At 46.0% G+C, this 16289-nt stretch overlaps 2 protein-coding genes across 9 annotated transcripts in view; both read left to right on the plus strand.

The window, feature by feature from the left end:
• HOXB3 (homeobox B3) overlaps nucleotides 1–12081 on the plus strand; it is a 24451-nt gene extending 12370 nt beyond the window's left edge. For 3 of the 8 annotated variants that reach the window (XM_085313012.1, XM_085313015.1, XM_085313014.1), the window contains exons 2-4: nucleotides 2508–2570; nucleotides 8109–8662; nucleotides 9732–12081. In XM_085313012.1, coding sequence (XP_085169138.1) covers nucleotides 8227–8662; nucleotides 9732–10498 — 1203 coding nt within the window. In that variant the 5' untranslated portion in view covers nucleotides 2508–2570; nucleotides 8109–8226 and the 3' untranslated portion in view covers nucleotides 10499–12081. Of the gene's footprint in view, nucleotides 1–493; nucleotides 590–1313; nucleotides 1354–2507; nucleotides 2571–5462; nucleotides 5927–6955; nucleotides 8663–9731 lie in introns of those variants that run through there. The other 5 variants (XM_085313013.1, XM_085313016.1, XM_085313020.1 and 2 more) reach the window with 5 other exon arrangements.
• A 3556-nt stretch (nucleotides 12082–15637) lies between these two features.
• The window catches only part of HOXB2 (homeobox B2), a 2896-nt gene continuing 2244 nt past the window's right edge, over nucleotides 15638–16289 (plus strand). Inside the window, exon 1 of the mRNA XM_085313024.1 lies at nucleotides 15638–16213. Coding sequence (XP_085169150.1) covers nucleotides 15826–16213 — 388 coding nt within the window. The 5' untranslated portion in view covers nucleotides 15638–15825. The remainder of the gene's footprint in view (nucleotides 16214–16289) is intronic.

The following is a 16289-nucleotide window of genomic DNA, read 5'->3' on the forward strand; positions in this document are numbered from 1 at the left end:
GGAAAAGCCGGAGGGAAGTCGCGAAGCGCCGGGGCAGCCCGGGCTGCGGCGGGACGAGGCTGCCGGGAGCGAGGGGCTTCGCCTGCCCGCCTGCCCGGGAAGTTTGGGGAATTTGCTGCTGGGGGGATTAGTGCGGCTGGAGGGGGGAGCCGGTCATTTACCAATTCTGTATAAAATGGGCAAAAGGTTGACGTGTCCTCGTCACGTGAGCGCATAATTCAAGCTATTATTTTGGCATTTGGAAGAGGGGGGGAAGCGGGGCTGGCGATTCCCAGCCCGTCTCTGGTGAGTTGTTCCCAAAATAGCGATGTGTAGCACACTGATGCCGTCAATTGCACTCTTCTCTCGCCCCCCTCCACGTACCCTCCACCCCCCCACACAACCCCCACGCTTGGGCGAGCACAGGCTTTTGGCGACGGGAGGACCCAGCGGAGCGGAGTCCTGCGGGCCGGGGGGTGGGGGGGTGGGGGGGAGGGACACGACCCAGCCCGAGCAGGAGGTTCGGAGTTGTGTGTCCGCCTAGTTGTTGTTCTGTTTTATTTTTTTGGAGCCAATTCAAAAGTGCTTCCGCTGATTGATCATTAACCTGGTGAGTTATTACTCCTCTAAGCAAAGGTCATGGGGAGAAAAAAGTCTAATCTGTCAAGGAAACCCACCGCTCACTCAGTTTCGTTTTGATTTCTTATCCGGGCTGGCTTCTGTTTGGGGTTGCAGCAGATCCTGGACCTTCTGTAACCCCACCCCCGGGCTCTCCTTGGGGGTGTCGAGGGCACCCGCAGCCCCTTCCCTTTAGGCAAAAGTGGGCGAAGGGGAGTGACGAGCCCCGTGTGAGTGGAAGRGGCTGGTGGGTGCTCCGCTCCCTCCGGGCTGCAGCCCCTCGGCTGCGCTGCCGAGGTGGATTTGAATTGTCTTTTAAGAAAATTGTACAAAATAGAGCAAAAAGAAGCAAAGAAAAAAAAAAGGGGGGGGGGAAAGAACTCGCTCCATTCCTCCTCTGCCTTTACTGAGAGAGGACAAATTAAAAACAAAGAAAAACAAACATTTCTCTCCCCCTCCTTGCTGGAGCCTTTATTTATGGCATCTCCTTTTTGTTTGTTTGTTTCTCTTTTCCCCTCCTCCCTTCTGTATCCACTCCAGAAAAACGCAGTTTCGCTCTTTTCTCCACCTCCTTTCGTTCTGCCCACTCTTCCCCCTTCCTCCCAGGGCCTGGCGTGGGAGGAACTTTCCTACGCGCATATTTCGTTTGCTGAGTTCACAGCGCAGAAAGAGTGTTTTTTTTTTCCTCTTTACAAATCTCTGTGTGTACTCCGCAGAGGGAACTGCAAAGCCCCAGTTAACCGGGGAGGCTCTGATGTAAGTGGAATATTGCCAACGCTGTGTATTAAAGTGTGCGCGCATGTAATAATAATACTAATAAAAAATACAGCTATAGGCCGCCGACTAGAGAAGGTCACGAAGCATCCGCTGGTGATTTATGGACTCGGGGATGTTGTCACAAGCAGAGTAGGGGTGTGAGGGGAACATTTTTATTTGAGATTAATAACATCAACATACAGAACGGAAACAGGATTATTAAAGCGACTGAATGTTTCCCAGAACGAAAATATTTTTAAATGAGATTGCTTTTTCTTTCTCTCCTTCTTTCTTTCCTTCTGAATCCTTCGTGCCAAAGTTGTGGTGATAAATTTCAGTGTAGCTTTAAAAATGTTTACGACTTGATACCGTTAATTCTGATACCAAATCACTTGTACATGAACGGTGTCTACGTACAGCATAAASCATCTCTCCTTTCTCCCTCCCCCTTCGTGGCAATCGTTCGACCAAATTGGAGAAACACAAAAAGACATATTCTGAATCCTTAAGGCTTTTCTGCCTTTTATGAAAATGGCCTTKTATTTTCCCTACTGAGTTACTGTTGTTGAGTCCAGAACTAATTAGCGGTACATATTTAATTTCTTAAATGCATTTACTACTGAAATTACCAGCTGCATTTATCTAAAATACTTCACTTTTTTAAAAAAAGTTACCAGCTGCATTTAACTAAAATACCTCACTTTTTTATTTATTTTTTTTTTAAGTTACATTCAGAATTCACCAACCTATGCAAGGAAGCGTCTACATTTCACGCCAATCCACTTCGTTCAATAACGAGTCTAACGCCATATGCGAAAACCCAGAACGGGCTAAAATGTTCCCCTCGATGGTGGGTTTCCGTGGAGGAAGCTGGAGGGAAATGTTTGAGAGACAGACGAATGTATCAGGTTTACAGAAACAAACCTTGTCTCCACCATCTCTGATGACAGTTCTGGYTATAAATGTGTAAAGATGGTGCAGTCCCTGGAAAATGCTGTAGTTACTTGGATGAGAAATAATCTCAGAGGAAATACTGGGGCTTTTGTTCAWTAGAGCCTGTCTTCTCCCTATTCCCACCCAAAAATTTCTCTGTGTGATGAATTCCCTTGTCCATGCTTTTCTGACTGAAGTTTCATGATTTTTTTTTCTTTCAGTTCTTTTCCTTTCTCAAACTCCACCGCTGCCTCCTATTTGCTGGACCAGACATCAGAGAATTGGTGAGTTTTGCTGAATATTCTACCCGGCCCATGTCTCTGTGTATAYCCATATCTCTATCTGTATCAGGTTTGGAAGCCTTTCCTTTTCTAAAGTCACCCAACGTGACTTTTTTTCCACACCAACCCAACAATGAGCCCGGCTGTCCCGAATCTCAGCTGAGTATTTTCATTTTGCTACTGGCTTGTCTTTAAACTTTGTGATTTATGGCTGTAACTTTGAGAGAGTGTTTTAAATGGAAAATATTTCCTGTATTCCCTTTGAAGGGAAATCCAGTCAGATTGCAACATTTGCTGCTGATTTTGTGAGGAGTGGAAGGGAGTTACGTTTTAAAGAAAAATAAGCTGCAACCAAAGCAAAGATGGAAATATACAGGCAGCCCAGAAGCTGCTTACAGGAGCTCAACAAATAAACTGCAACGACCTTCTTAATACTTTTTCTCTGTTGCTGTCTAAGGTTGAAATAAATTTATGCACTTCAGAAGAATTACTTGCAGAACCCAAAGTACTTGTGATACTCAGAATAGGTCAGTGGAGATCCATATTCAGAAACCTACAGAATGCTTCACTTACATAGAAACCTTTTAAAAAGTAGCTCATGACTGTTATTCTTCTTGCCTCCACTGGACTTCTCAACGCCGTGGTTCCAAGATATGAACTATGTTGTAGCAGAAGATTTATGTCAGAGTAGTTCATAAAAAGTCAGATGGGAAAAAAAATCACAGTAACGATGTCCCCTGGTCGAAACCCTCACGTCTGGGATCTGGACGCTGCGGCCAGAACAATGGCTGGAAACACCGTATTCCTGCGGGTAGGACTTTATCCGTCACCTGGAAAACCTCTGCTGTCCAGCTCGCAAAAGCCAAATGCTTACTTGGACACCTTTCCCTAGCCTAAAGGTGCAAAGAAGGACGATGCAGACAGCCCGACGGGGCATACCTTCCCAGAGAGGTCCAAAGAGCCTTTGTGGTGACTCCTTTTCTTCCTCTGCTAAACGCAAATTCCACCCCTCGTCAGCACTTAACCCAAAGGGGTGAGCGCCAGAGTTAAAGARAGGAGGGAAGATAATTGCAATGTGAAACAAAAGTAGCGCTAAAAAAAAAAGAAAGAAAGAAATGTGCCGACACCTAAATTCTTCGCCCTGCCTTCCTCCCACTCGCCAGCCCCTCCTCGTCACGGGCTTTCCCTGAAACGCATCTTGGCGAGTTTCTGTTTTCGGCAGAGGCGAGAGAGCGGGGAAAGGCATAAATCTCCCGCGGCGACAGCAGCAGCGCCTCGCGCAGCCATGCCGGCATTATTAATAATAGCTGTATTAATCATCTTTACTGTCCAACCCCCCCTGCCTTTGCCTCCCCCCAAGTGACTCCCCCCGCTCCAGACCCCGCACCTACTCCCCGACGGAGGGCGAGCGGAGCCGCCGCGCAGGGACTTGGGTGCACAAACTTAACGCGAAAGTTGTCCCGGCTTCAGGGCTCTGGAGCTGCATCGGCCCGGCAGAGCCCCGGGTTTGCGCCCCTCTCCCTCTCCCGGCTCCTCTCCCCCCACACCCCACCGCGGCTGYCGGCTCCTGACCCCCGCTGCCCCCCAGAAAAGTGCATTTCACAATCGTTTCGTAGCGGGAACTTTAACGCAGCCGAGGGGACGGAGCACGAAAAGCATCAGCTATTGAAGGAGCCGCGATTCCAACTGCTAAAGGGGGGGGGGACTATGACTATGTTGAAACGGTTTATTAACATAAATTGACACCTAATTGTTAAGCACGTGAATCAAAGGAAAGCTTTGCCATCTTTCTGCCTAGGCCTCTGTCCACCACGTCTGCAATTAGCATAATTTTTCACTAGTGACGCTGTTTGGAAGGATCACTGGCTTTGCCCAGCAATCCAAACCAAATCTTTATTTTTAAATATCCCCCTCCGCTTTATTTCACCACTCGCACACCCCCTGTAGCCTGGATTCTTTTCGTTATTATTTTAATCCCAGCCAAGCATTGCATAGTTAAAAGGGGGGGGGGGTTGTGTTCAGCTTTTCTTTCTTTCTTTTTTTTTCCCTTCTCCTTTCCCTTCTTCCCCTTTGCTTGGTAAAGCAGAGGCCATTGTTATCAGTGAGCAGAGCGTACCAGTCTATAGGGCAACTAGAATCTCAGGGTTTGTCCATTCAAAGCCCTCAGCTTTTCTACACATCTTGGAAGCTGGAAAGCATCTTGATTTTTTTTTTCTTCCCAAACGGAGACAGAGAGACAATTTGAGCTGCCGTAACCGAAAGCTCCACTGGCTGAGCCCCCTCCCCCTCTGTTTTGGCTTTTTTTATATACATATATACATACATATGCTGGATTTTTTCCTCTCTCTTGTATATTCCTTTAACATTTTTTAAGGAAAGGGGTCATTCCGTGCTTATTGATTGCGTGGATGCTGGATGTGAAAATATATTATGTCTGCCTGTGCTTTGCTCGTCAGAGACTAAGGTAAGCCGGACTCAAATAGGCTATCACTTTGTGAATGGCGGAGTATATGTCCCAATGATTTATGACCATATGACTCCAATCTCGGTTCAAGAAGAGTTCACAAGCTTTAAGCTTCCTTCCACGCAGAGACTCTTTTGCAGCCCTCATCCAGGGCCCTTTTTTCCCCCCTGCTTTACAACTGGGGAGTTCTGGTTGGGGTGAAGCTCGGCTGTGGGGGAGGGAAGAGGGAAATTTTAGGAATGTGTCTCTATTTTCCAGGCATATTCACCGTAAGGCAGACGCTGGGATTTGAGGTCCTTCTGAGTAGCCGACCTATTGTTAAGGGCATGTTTAGAATATTTATTATTAATAATAATTTAAACTAAAACCGGGGCGATTCCTGTTTTCGCTTGGTCTGGGAAATATACCTTAGGCGGGGGCGGGGGGAGGGGGAAAGGCGCTGCTCTTCTTCATAAACRGAGTCAGGTTGTGGATTTAGGATTTCCAACATGGAGGGAATGGCTTTACAGAAGAATATCTCTTCCCTAGATTTCTTTTATCTTTTCCTCCCGACTGTCTGATCTTTTCCCCAAGCATCCTTCCCCCTGCAACCCCTTCCTTCTCCTATCTCTACATTTCCCCGTTTTTTTTTTCTTTTAATATCTCTAAATCTTCGCACTCCAAAGTTCCAGGCAAAGAGTTGTGGTTAAATGTTACCGCTCGCAAAGTGAAACTTGGAGCATGATGAAACACCCAGCGCGGATCCTGCTCGGGTTTAATTGGAACAGGAGATAATCGAATATTTATTATTCTGCCTGGGATTTTTTTTTAACAATTCCTTGGAGTAAATAATTAGGATTGCGGCCGTCCTCGGCGAAGATAAATGACCGGCGTTTGTGACGGGCTGCGAGCCGAGGTACAAAGCAAATCTTCTGTGGAAGCCACAAGCGAGCGAGCTTTTGGGCGAAGGGGATTGTAAATTTATTTTATGGACATAAAAAAAATCGCCGTTATTTTTTGCCGCTTTCGCTGAGCCTCTCTGCTCTTTTCTGGTTTTGTTTTGTTTTGTTTTGTTTTAAGAAACCTATGGCAGGCAGGGAGGCCTTGGAGAAATTCCCACCTCTGCCCTTGTAGACATTTTCAGCAAACCTATTCATAATAAAGGCACTGCTGTTCGTTAATTAATTCATAGCTCCTCGGCGAGGCTAGTGGAGTATACTTTTTAATAAGACGTATTTATCACGGTGAGGAAACCAAATGAGAATAACTCCCAGCAAGGACACCGTCCTCTCCGTAGACAATAATACATCTCCGTGGAAGATACAACGCAGATTTGGGAATGCATAAAGGATTTAATCAGTGTAAAAAAGCGAAACAGTCCCTACGTGGACACGTTGTCTGAGGCTGCATTAGAAGTATATGGAGGTTTGCTATGACATGACATAAGAACACACCAGTCAAGCAAGGGAGAAAAAAAAAGATGTTGTTTATTGTTAAGCTGTGGTTTCTGTTAAGCCCCAGTACTCAGAAATATCGCATTCGACTTCATCTCCACAGAGTTTATCTTCTCACTCTCTCTCTTCCTTTTTTTCTTCCTCTTATTTTTATTTTTTTTTCTTAAGTGTAGAAGAGTCCGGATAAAAATTAAATATGCAAATATAGAATGGATAAAAACAAATATACAATTGATATCTATTTCAAAAAAAGGGGAGGCAACACAGTTGTTCCTTGCAAAGTCTGAGCTGCAGTGAGAAGTTACTGTCTATTAAATATGTTTGCCGCTTGATTGATCCTCAGACAGTAAATTATTTTCCCGGRAAGATAGTTTCCGTATTTCTAGGATATTTCTACTCTATTTTCACTGTAGAGAAAGTTTATACTTTGAGAAAACAAAAAGTGAAAGAAAAAAGAAAAAAATAAAAGAAATAAAGAGAAAAAAGGAAAAGAGAAAAAAGAAAAAAAAGAAAAGAGGAAGGTTTCATTTTGTAATTTGAGGTTCTGATATGTATTTTTAGACTTTATGGGCTTAGATTGAGAGGGAGAGAATGATGAAAATTCAAAGAAAGTTAGGAGCAAATGGCCTGGTGATGCATTTKTTTTCCAAGGAAAAAAACAACAGCAATTAAACTGGTCTGGAATCACATCTTGCCAATTGTAGTTCCAGATTCAAGACCTATCAGTACACAGCAGGGCAGGCAATGAAAGGGTTTGTTTTCTAAATACAACCTGTGCTACCCAAGAGAGAGAGGGAGAGAGACTAATAAACAGGCCAAAGGAAGCACATTCTTGAATTCATGCCTCTGCTTAAATCTGCTTAAAATATTTGCACCAAATTCCAGAGACTTTGTGAGTCACTGTGTAAACAGCAAATGAAGCCAACTGTGTCAAGACACTATTACCTGGATAAAACATATAGACTATTTGTTGTTCTCAGTTTAAAAACAAATATTCCAGACAGCAGCCCCACAATAAACTTAGCACCCTTTGACTCTCTGTCTTCTCGTTTCTGACTAGGTAACATCCTGCTTGCTTTTATACACGCGAAGCGCTGCTTTGAATAGGTCACGGATAAGAAAGCATGGCTTCCACTCCTTTCGTGTTTGCAGCTAGCAGCTCCCCAGCCAGTATTCTCACATTAACATTAATGCGTGTGTTATCTGGACACAGACATGTATATGTGCACACGACACACACATTTACCTGTAAATACACACACAGATCTGTATATGGCTGTATGTGTGTATGCATGGCTGTGTGTATATATGCATATAAATGAATATAGATGTAAATAGATGTATATAGATGAAACTATGTGTACTTATAGAGCATATATGCAGTTAAACATCCTCGGTGCTATGCTCTAAGGAAAAAAAAAAGATACAAACAAGCAATTGGGAAAACAGCTCCTCCAAATCAGCTCAACACTTCTGCAGTGAAATATTTGATGAGCTTTCCTAGGCTGCACACAGGACGAAATCTGCTCAAAGCATCTGTTCGYCCTGTTCTGCAGGACCCTATTCATGTCATGTGCTTTTCAGGGCCCAAGATGGATTCATAGGCCGAGTACTATTATTGTGTGTTTTCTCCTAACCTTTCAGGTCAGCTTCCAATAGACAGCTGGAAACGGCCTGTCACGTGGCCTTGGGGTGCCAATGTTCTGCCATAGGGGTGTCAAGACCCTGGTAGCYGGAAATATCATTTTGGGGAGTCCCAGAGATGCAGAAGACAACATACTACGACAGCTCCACGCTCTTCGGGGGCTACTCCTATGGGAGTGCCAATGGGTTTGGCTACGACGGCCCGCAGCAGCCCTTCCAGCCGGCCGCTCACGCGGAGAGCGACTACCAGAGGTCCGCCTGCTCCCTCCAGTCTCTGGGCAACACAACCCCTCACGCAAAAAGTAAAGATCTGAATGGGAGCTGCATGCGTCCGAGTTTGCCTCAAGAGCACCAYGCGCCTCCGCCCATCTCGCCGCCCCCAAACCCTGCCGCCAACAGCGCCAGTAGCAACAGCAATAACCAGTCAGGGAGCAGTAAAACTGCCCCCAGCAAAGCCAACCTCAGCGCAAACGCCAGTCTCACCAAGCAGATTTTCCCCTGGATGAAAGAATCGAGACAAAACTCCAAGCAGAAAAACAGCTCCCCTAGCACAGGTATAACATTCTGCTTTTGTAACCATCAATTTTCCTAACCAGTGAGGTACCGAAGCCACTGGTCAGAGTGGTCTGGTCTGGAGGGTGGAGAGAGGTGTGGAGGGCCGCAGCCCAGACCCCCGGCCGCTGGCCGGGCAGCCCTCCCACGTGCGCCTGCCGAGCTGAGTGGGCCGCAGCCTGTCCTGAGACGCTGGCTGCACACACTTGGGTTATTCTAAACATATCCAGAGCACTACAGGGAAATGTAACCAGTCAGCTGTACACAGCTGACGTCTGACTGTGTGTGGATACAGACGTACAAACCTGTACAGCCACTGGATCAACTAGCAGTGCTAAAGCAGAGTAATGGTTCCCTTCCTACCTCCCCGCCTACAGATACTGTGGCAACCATGGTACTGTTTGAGCGTGTGCTTGTGCATAAACACATGCATATTTTTACATGTATTCACACATGCATCCACACACATCTCTGTGGCAAATGAGGAAAAAAGTACGCTCTGGAATTGCACTGTTCTGACAAATATATTCATATAAACTTTGCAGCACACACTTCACTATATTAATATTTATCTGTTGTATATGTGTTTGTATTGCAAAAGTGTAGATACAAAAGTTATTAAGTGTTTAAAAATGTGCATAAATATCTGTGTTATGCAAATATAAATCACACACAAGATATATATGTGTGTTTGTGTGTGTACGCATGTGCTTTCATATCTAGGCACACAAAATATTTCCAACACTGACCCGTGTTACTACTAATTGGCTTTACAGTGGCTGCCCCTCTGCCAAATATTATTTTCTCAAAATTATCTGTTGAAAATAATCGACTCCTAAATAAATGGTCCTGGAATCCTTTTCTACATGACATGATCAAATTTTCATAAACCAGGGGCAGCTTTGGAGAACAGAACTCTTAATAAATGACATGATTATGGAGTGCAGGCTAATGCAAAGGGGGTGAGAGGAAGGGGGGTCGAACTCTTGTGCCTGTTCCAGGATTTATTAAGAAACGATGCATTCAATTTCTGCATGTAAGTAATTATCTTTTATTTCATTTCACGGCCAGCAGAAACCTGCAGYGGCGAGAAAAGCCCTCCAGGCTCCTCGGCCTCCAAGAGAGCCCGCACAGCCTACACCAGTGCTCAGCTGGTGGAGCTGGAGAAGGAATTTCACTTTAACCGGTACTTGTGCCGGCCTCGCCGCGTGGAGATGGCCAACCTGCTGAACCTCAGTGAGAGGCAGATCAAGATCTGGTTCCAGAACAGAAGGATGAAGTATAAGAAAGATCAGAAGTCGAAAGGCATGGGGTCTTCCTCTGGAGGGCCTTCCCCCACTGGCAGCCCACCCCAGCCCATGCAGTCCTCAGCTGGATTTATGAACGCCTTGCATACCATGAGTAGTAACTATGATGCCCCCTCACCACCTTCCTTCAATAAGCCCCACCAAAATGCCTATGCCATGTCAACTAACTACCAAAATCCCATCAAAGGTTGTCCTTCCCAACAGAAGTATGCCAATACGCCCCCCGAGTATGACCCCCATGTGTTACAAGGGAATGGGGTGGCCTATGGGACTCCCAGTATGCAGGGAAGCCCTGTCTATGTTGGAGGTAACTACATGGATTCTATGCCCACCTCTGGCCCGTCCCTTTACGGCCTCAATCACCTGCCACATCACCAGGCTGCCAACATGGACTACAACGGGCCTCCGCAGATGCCCCCGAGCCAGCACCACGGACCATGCGAGACCCACCCCACCTACACAGACCTTACCACGCACCACRCTTCTTCTCAGGGCAGAATCCAAGAGGCGCCCAAGCTGACCCACCTGTGATAGAGAGCACGGATAGTCTCAAGTGAACTGGATGGGACCCTACCACAGAGTGTGGGAGAGGGGAAGAGGGCAAGATTGGCTTCAGAAATGTTTGTGTTGACCTCTTTTCTTTTTTTGACAGGGTGATTTCTGCCATGTTATTGTTATCACTGCTATTATTTCTTGCTTTTTTTAGGCACAATTTCCAATTATTTCAGTATTTGCTTCCAAAAGCAGTTCTCTCTCTGAAGAGATGTACCTCTTGTGTTTCAACACAAATGCTTCTGAAGTGGGCTTGGGGTAGWTTTATGGGAATCTAGCAGGTTTTAGGATCAACATCCTGCATTTCTAAACCAAGTACAGACCATTACTGATAATTCTCGGACACTTGAAAGGAGAATAGTCAGCCAACCAAGTCTTCACAGTTGGTGTCTCTGCATCTACATAAACACATAATGTGTATACATATGCAATCAAAGGAGATTCACAGGAAAACTACCCTCCTCTCTAATTCCTTCTCAAGAAGAGCCTTTCACCTTCCCTTCCAACCTTCAGAGAAAAGACATCCTTCTTCGCTRAGTGACTTCCTGCCAGTCCCCAACATACACTGGAAATATTCACACCTGCCAATGCACGGGAATCACGCTCTGCCCCTCTTGCCCCTGCCTCCCCTCTCAAAAGCAAAAAAAGTAAAATAAAATGAGAGGCTCAAGAACTGCAAAAGGTTCAGGAAACAAGCTTTTGAAACACCTGTGAGACCCCCAACAAAATAACAGCAGTCCAAAGACAGGAAGAACAAGTTGACAGGTCTGAATATTTTTCCACCTTTGCCTCTGATGACATGGAGTCTCCATTTGATGATGCCGAGGTATTTTTGGTTTGGGGGTATTTTTCTTAGGGTTCATTAACAGAAAAGCAATCTTAAGACTTAGAAGTCCTACACTTCTTTCCTCCTCTTCTCTTGACCTTACGTGAAAACAGGGTATATTTGAACAAAAGGAATGTCCTCCAATCGAAGCAGAAGTGAATGGATCCTTGGTATTTGCTAATGCTTTCTTGTCTGGACATCTTTGTTGCACTTAGAGTTTACATATAATGGGTATAAAAACAACTTTGAAGGGCGTTCGTCCAACTCAGTCGAGACGTCCTTCAATAGGTGTGTGTTCTGGTGAACATTCATATATATTTATTGGTTATAGCCAGTTTAAAATATTTTCCTTTTTTGTATTATTTATCCCCAATATTATGTATTTATATGAGGAAAAAGATAAAAATTGTACTTTTTTAGTATTTACTTGTTATAAAGGACATTGTGTTTCCTTGTCATTGTACAACAAGCTTATTTTAGTTATTGTACTTTAGAAAGACCAGTAGTTTTATGTTACCTTCGTACTTATGAATAATGTAATTAGTTCTACTGGAGGCATGAGAGCAGAACCAGACTGTAATTGTATAGTCCTGAATTAGAAGAGCTATAGCGAATCCCTCCCTCCCACCTCACCCCTCCTCTTTGGAGATCTTTCTTTGTTCTTACAGTAGTTATTTTATTTCCTTGCTTAAGGGTTGTCTGTTGATCAATTCTTGAATAAACTTTCTGTTATCAATTTTACCTTGTCCTATCAGTCGAATTTAAAAGCAAAAAAAATAAAAGAAAAAAGGGAAAAATGCATGTATGAGTAAAAAAAAGAAAAAAGAAAAAGAATGAAAGAAAGAGCAGGCGAGAGACAATTCTGAATTTTCCAGAGTCAAGAGGAGCGGATTGCCGTCTGCCTCCGCTCCCGGGAGGAGCGCGCCGGCCGCGGGCCGCGGCAGCCCTCGCCCCTGCGCGGCCCCTGCGCGGCCCCTGCGCGGCCCCGCGCGGCCCTGCCCGCGCCTGCGGTCACAAAGGGGGGTCACGTGGCGCCGGGGCTGGGCTGCCATTGGGCCGCAAATGAAAACAAAGGAAAACGATTAATCAGGAGGAGAAGGGCCGCGGGCTTCCGCGCGGGGATCTTCGCAGCGCGGAGCAGCCGCACCCCTGCGCGCACGCCCAGCTGCCCACACGCACACGCGTGCACAAGTACTCTCACACGCACACGTGCCCCTGCCCGCAGACTGAAAAATACACGGAAAACTGTTTCTTAGGAGAGAAGGTTACAGGGCAAGCAAAAGGGAACATAACCCCTTGCAGAAGCAAAACCAGCGAGGATAATACCGTGAATAATTTGCGTTTTATGCTCCAAAGCCTTAAGAAAACTTATATTCAAGCAGTGTGGGCCGATAAAAGTTGTATGATTCTGGWGAGGGGGCAAACTGCTGGTCAGGGTCGAAATGCTCCATTTCTGTGGTCCCCTCCGAGGGGAAGCAGGTACAGGGATTTTGACTACTGCTGGGAGAAAAGAGTGGAAAAAGGGCTGGGCAGTAGAAGTGGCAGTATTTGTGTGTGTGCGGTTTTTATACACACCGGTGTGCATAGCTAGATACATCCATAGGTGCCTAGATAAATCCACATGTATACACGGTTGACTTTACATGAGAAATGATTTTGTGGTTCTTTTTATCTCTGATCTTTTTTAATAAATGGAGTTCCAGGTTAATAATTATAACCTTTGTGCAGTAATAAATAACAGCATAAAAGAGAGACAGGGCTTGTTTTTCTCCCCAGGACTATGGCTTGGTTATGCTCGTCCATGCAGAGAGCAATCTACCATTTGGTGATGCTATAATTTAAAAGCATAAGAGCGTGCAAGCTTTGATTGGGATCGGATCAAATAACAATAGTCAAGGGCTTGGGCTTGGACTTGGCTTGTTGTTGGCTTTTTTTCCCTCTCCCTGATTATAATTTTCTTAGTCTCACGTACCGGTCGCCATATTGCTGGAYTTTCTGTCACGGATTCCCAGGAACTGGTTAAAAACGCGGAAAGCGAAKCCAATACAGAAGCTCAGAGCATGGCACATTTCATGCTTCCGTCAGATGTTTTCTCTGTGGACTCCCACGCTCTCTCCTATAAATCCTTACATCCTCCGTTTTAATTTGCGCGAGAGCATCAAAGAAGCAGGCCTGATTTCGTTTTAAAATATGATTACTGCCGTTCTCTCTGTCGTTTACTAAACACGTGAATTTATTTTTACAAGGTGATGCCCTTCCCCTTGAGTAGGAAGAAATTTCCCCTCCTCATCGCTCCGCGTGATGTGCGGGGRAAAAAAACCCTCTTTCTCCACAAGGGTGTTTTGTTCGCAACTTTTAGCGTTAGCAAAACCAGTGAAAGTGTTCCCCGGTTCCGCTCGCTTCCCAGATCACGTCGCTGTGTCCCGGCTCGCCGGCGGCCCGCACTGTCCCTCAAAGAGCCGCGACTAAATGGCAAATGCTAATGGCAAAGCCTGAAAAATACTTAATGGCAAATCCTGAAACAAACAAACAAAAAAGCCTCTTTAATACGGACAAACAAAAATGATCAGAAACCCAATTGCTAATTTTGACATCARTCCTGATCTATTGGTACTGAGAAAATTTATGCTGATTTCGATTAGTCACAAATGTAAATGATCAGATATGACATATTTAGGGAAATTCTAATAAACTTTAAAGCCCCCAATCGACTGCATTTTGCAAATGGTTTTTATTTTCTTCACCCCTTTGCTAAACTGCATTTAGTCCTCCGGTTTAGCTTTAGATTTATTATGTGTTTCTCTGAAACCTTTACCACCCACACAGATGCTTTAACTGACAAAAGTTTCTAGGGTTTTCCCTGCGTGAATGCCGTCTGCCAGTCCTCCTCTGCTACAAAATGGGAGAAATGGAGCTTGAACAAATAAACTAAGAACCAACTAAATTTCCATTTTATAGCAAAGAGCTTTTTTCCCCCTATAAATTTAGAATTTCTAGACTTCACGAATCCAAGGCTCTGGTTTAAACTTTTTGAGCTCATCTTATTTTAACTAACTCTTTAGCAAAAGCCAAAAATATTTGCTGAGTGAGTTAAACCGACCTGTCAAAAGTCTTTCGAGAAAAAGATTGATTGTTTCTCTCTTCTTTTTGGTTTGTGTGGACCCAGACACTTTAAAAGAAAAAAAATCTTCCTGGGAAATGACTTTTCATTTTATTTATTTATTTTGTAAACGCTGGAAGTGGAGGTGTTTATTAGCGGGTGAAAGGGGGAAGAAGATGGGAAGGAAGAAATGTGATTTCAAAGATATCTATGACCTTAAAACATGTTTGGCCTCGAAGAAAAGTGTAAAGGGTCCATTAAGACTCGCTTTCGAAGCAGGATTACGTTCTGTTTCTTTAAAAGTAATTCAACAAGGCGAATCAGGTCGATCTAACTAAATTTGACTTGAAAGCTCACTTGATTTCATAAGTGCTTCATATCCAGACTCAGAAACAAAACTCCGAACCAAACCCTCCTGCTGGCCTGAACTTTTCAAGCTCTGCAACATCTCTATGTAATATGTAAATATACATAYTCAGCCCTAGCTTCTGTTGCCAGACTAGAGATCCCTGCTCGCCCGGGGTTTGGGTTGCCCTTTCGCCGGCTGCAGGCGGACCCCCGAGGGGAAAAGCCCCTTTTCCCACGCCCGATTCCCCCCGGGGATTCAGGCTCCCAGGAGCTCAGTGAGCGCCTCCGCCCGCGGAGCCCCGCGGCGGGCAAGCAGCGCAGGGGAGGCGGCCGGGCAGCCCGGGCAGCGAAGGTAGAGGGGGAAGCAGACAGGCAGCCCGGGCAGCGAAGGCAGAGGGGGAAGCAGACAGGCAGCCCGGGCAGGGCAGGCAGAGGGGGAAGCAGACAGGCAGCCCGGGCAGCGAAGGCAGAGGGGGAAGCAGACAGGCAGCACAGGCAGGGAAGGCAGAGGGGGAAGCAGACAGACAGCCCGGGCAGGGCAGGCAGAGGGGGAAGGCGAGCGGGCAGCACAGGCAGGGCAGGCAGAGGGGGAAGCGGACAGGCAGCACCAGGCAGCACCAGGCAGCGCAGGCAGCGGCCACCTGCCCGCAGCCCGCCGGCGCAGTCCGAGCGCAGCCCGYGGCCCGCCGAGGAGGGATTAGGGTGGGGAGAAAGGATGCTTTTCCCGGGGATCTTCTCTCGCTCCCTTTTTTTAATCAATTAAAGAAAATAATGCTTTCTGTTTGCCACCAGGCCCCGCCTGCCATTGGCCAGRGGTGTCCACGTGACCAGGAATTGGCTGCAATTTCGCCCCAGTCTCGAGTTTAATAGAGCAAGGTCCCCATACGCCTGTATTATCAGCAATATAACAATTATAAAAAGCCCGAGAATCATCATCATCACTGCCATAAAAACTGAGGCCCTCAGATTTCTCTCCCTCTTTCCCTCCTCCTCCCCCCCTCCCGCTTTTTAAACGCGGGCCCTGGAAAAGCCATGAATTTTGAATTTGAGAGGGAGATCGGGTTTATAAATAGCCAGCCTTCTCTCGCAGAGTGCCTGACGTCTCTTCCCGCTGTCCTGGAGACATTTCAAACTTCATCAATCAAGGACTCGACATTAATTCCTCCTCCTTTTGAGCAAACCGTCCTCAGCCTGAATCCTTGTTCCAGCAGCCAGGCAAGACCGAGGAGCCAAAAAAGAGCATCTCATGGCCTGCTTCAACCCCAGCCTCCGGTACAGCCCGGCCCCTTGGCAGCGGAATTCCCCTGGATGAAGGAGAAGAAAACGTCCAAGAAAACTACCCAGGCTCCATCCTGTTCTTCATCCTCTTCCCCCCCAGCATCATCCTCAGTGCCGGTGCCTGCCGCAGAATCTCCTGCAGGTTCGTATAATGAAGGGGTGCGGGGGGTGTTTGCCGAAATCAGAGAGGATCAGACTAATAAACAATCTCTCCCCCC

Source organism: Rhea americana, unplaced genomic scaffold (assembly GCF_003343005.1).
Source record: "Rhea americana isolate MKP2758 unplaced genomic scaffold, rheAme1 scaffold_374, whole genome shotgun sequence".
NCBI lineage: Eukaryota > Metazoa > Chordata > Aves > Rheiformes > Rheidae > Rhea > Rhea americana.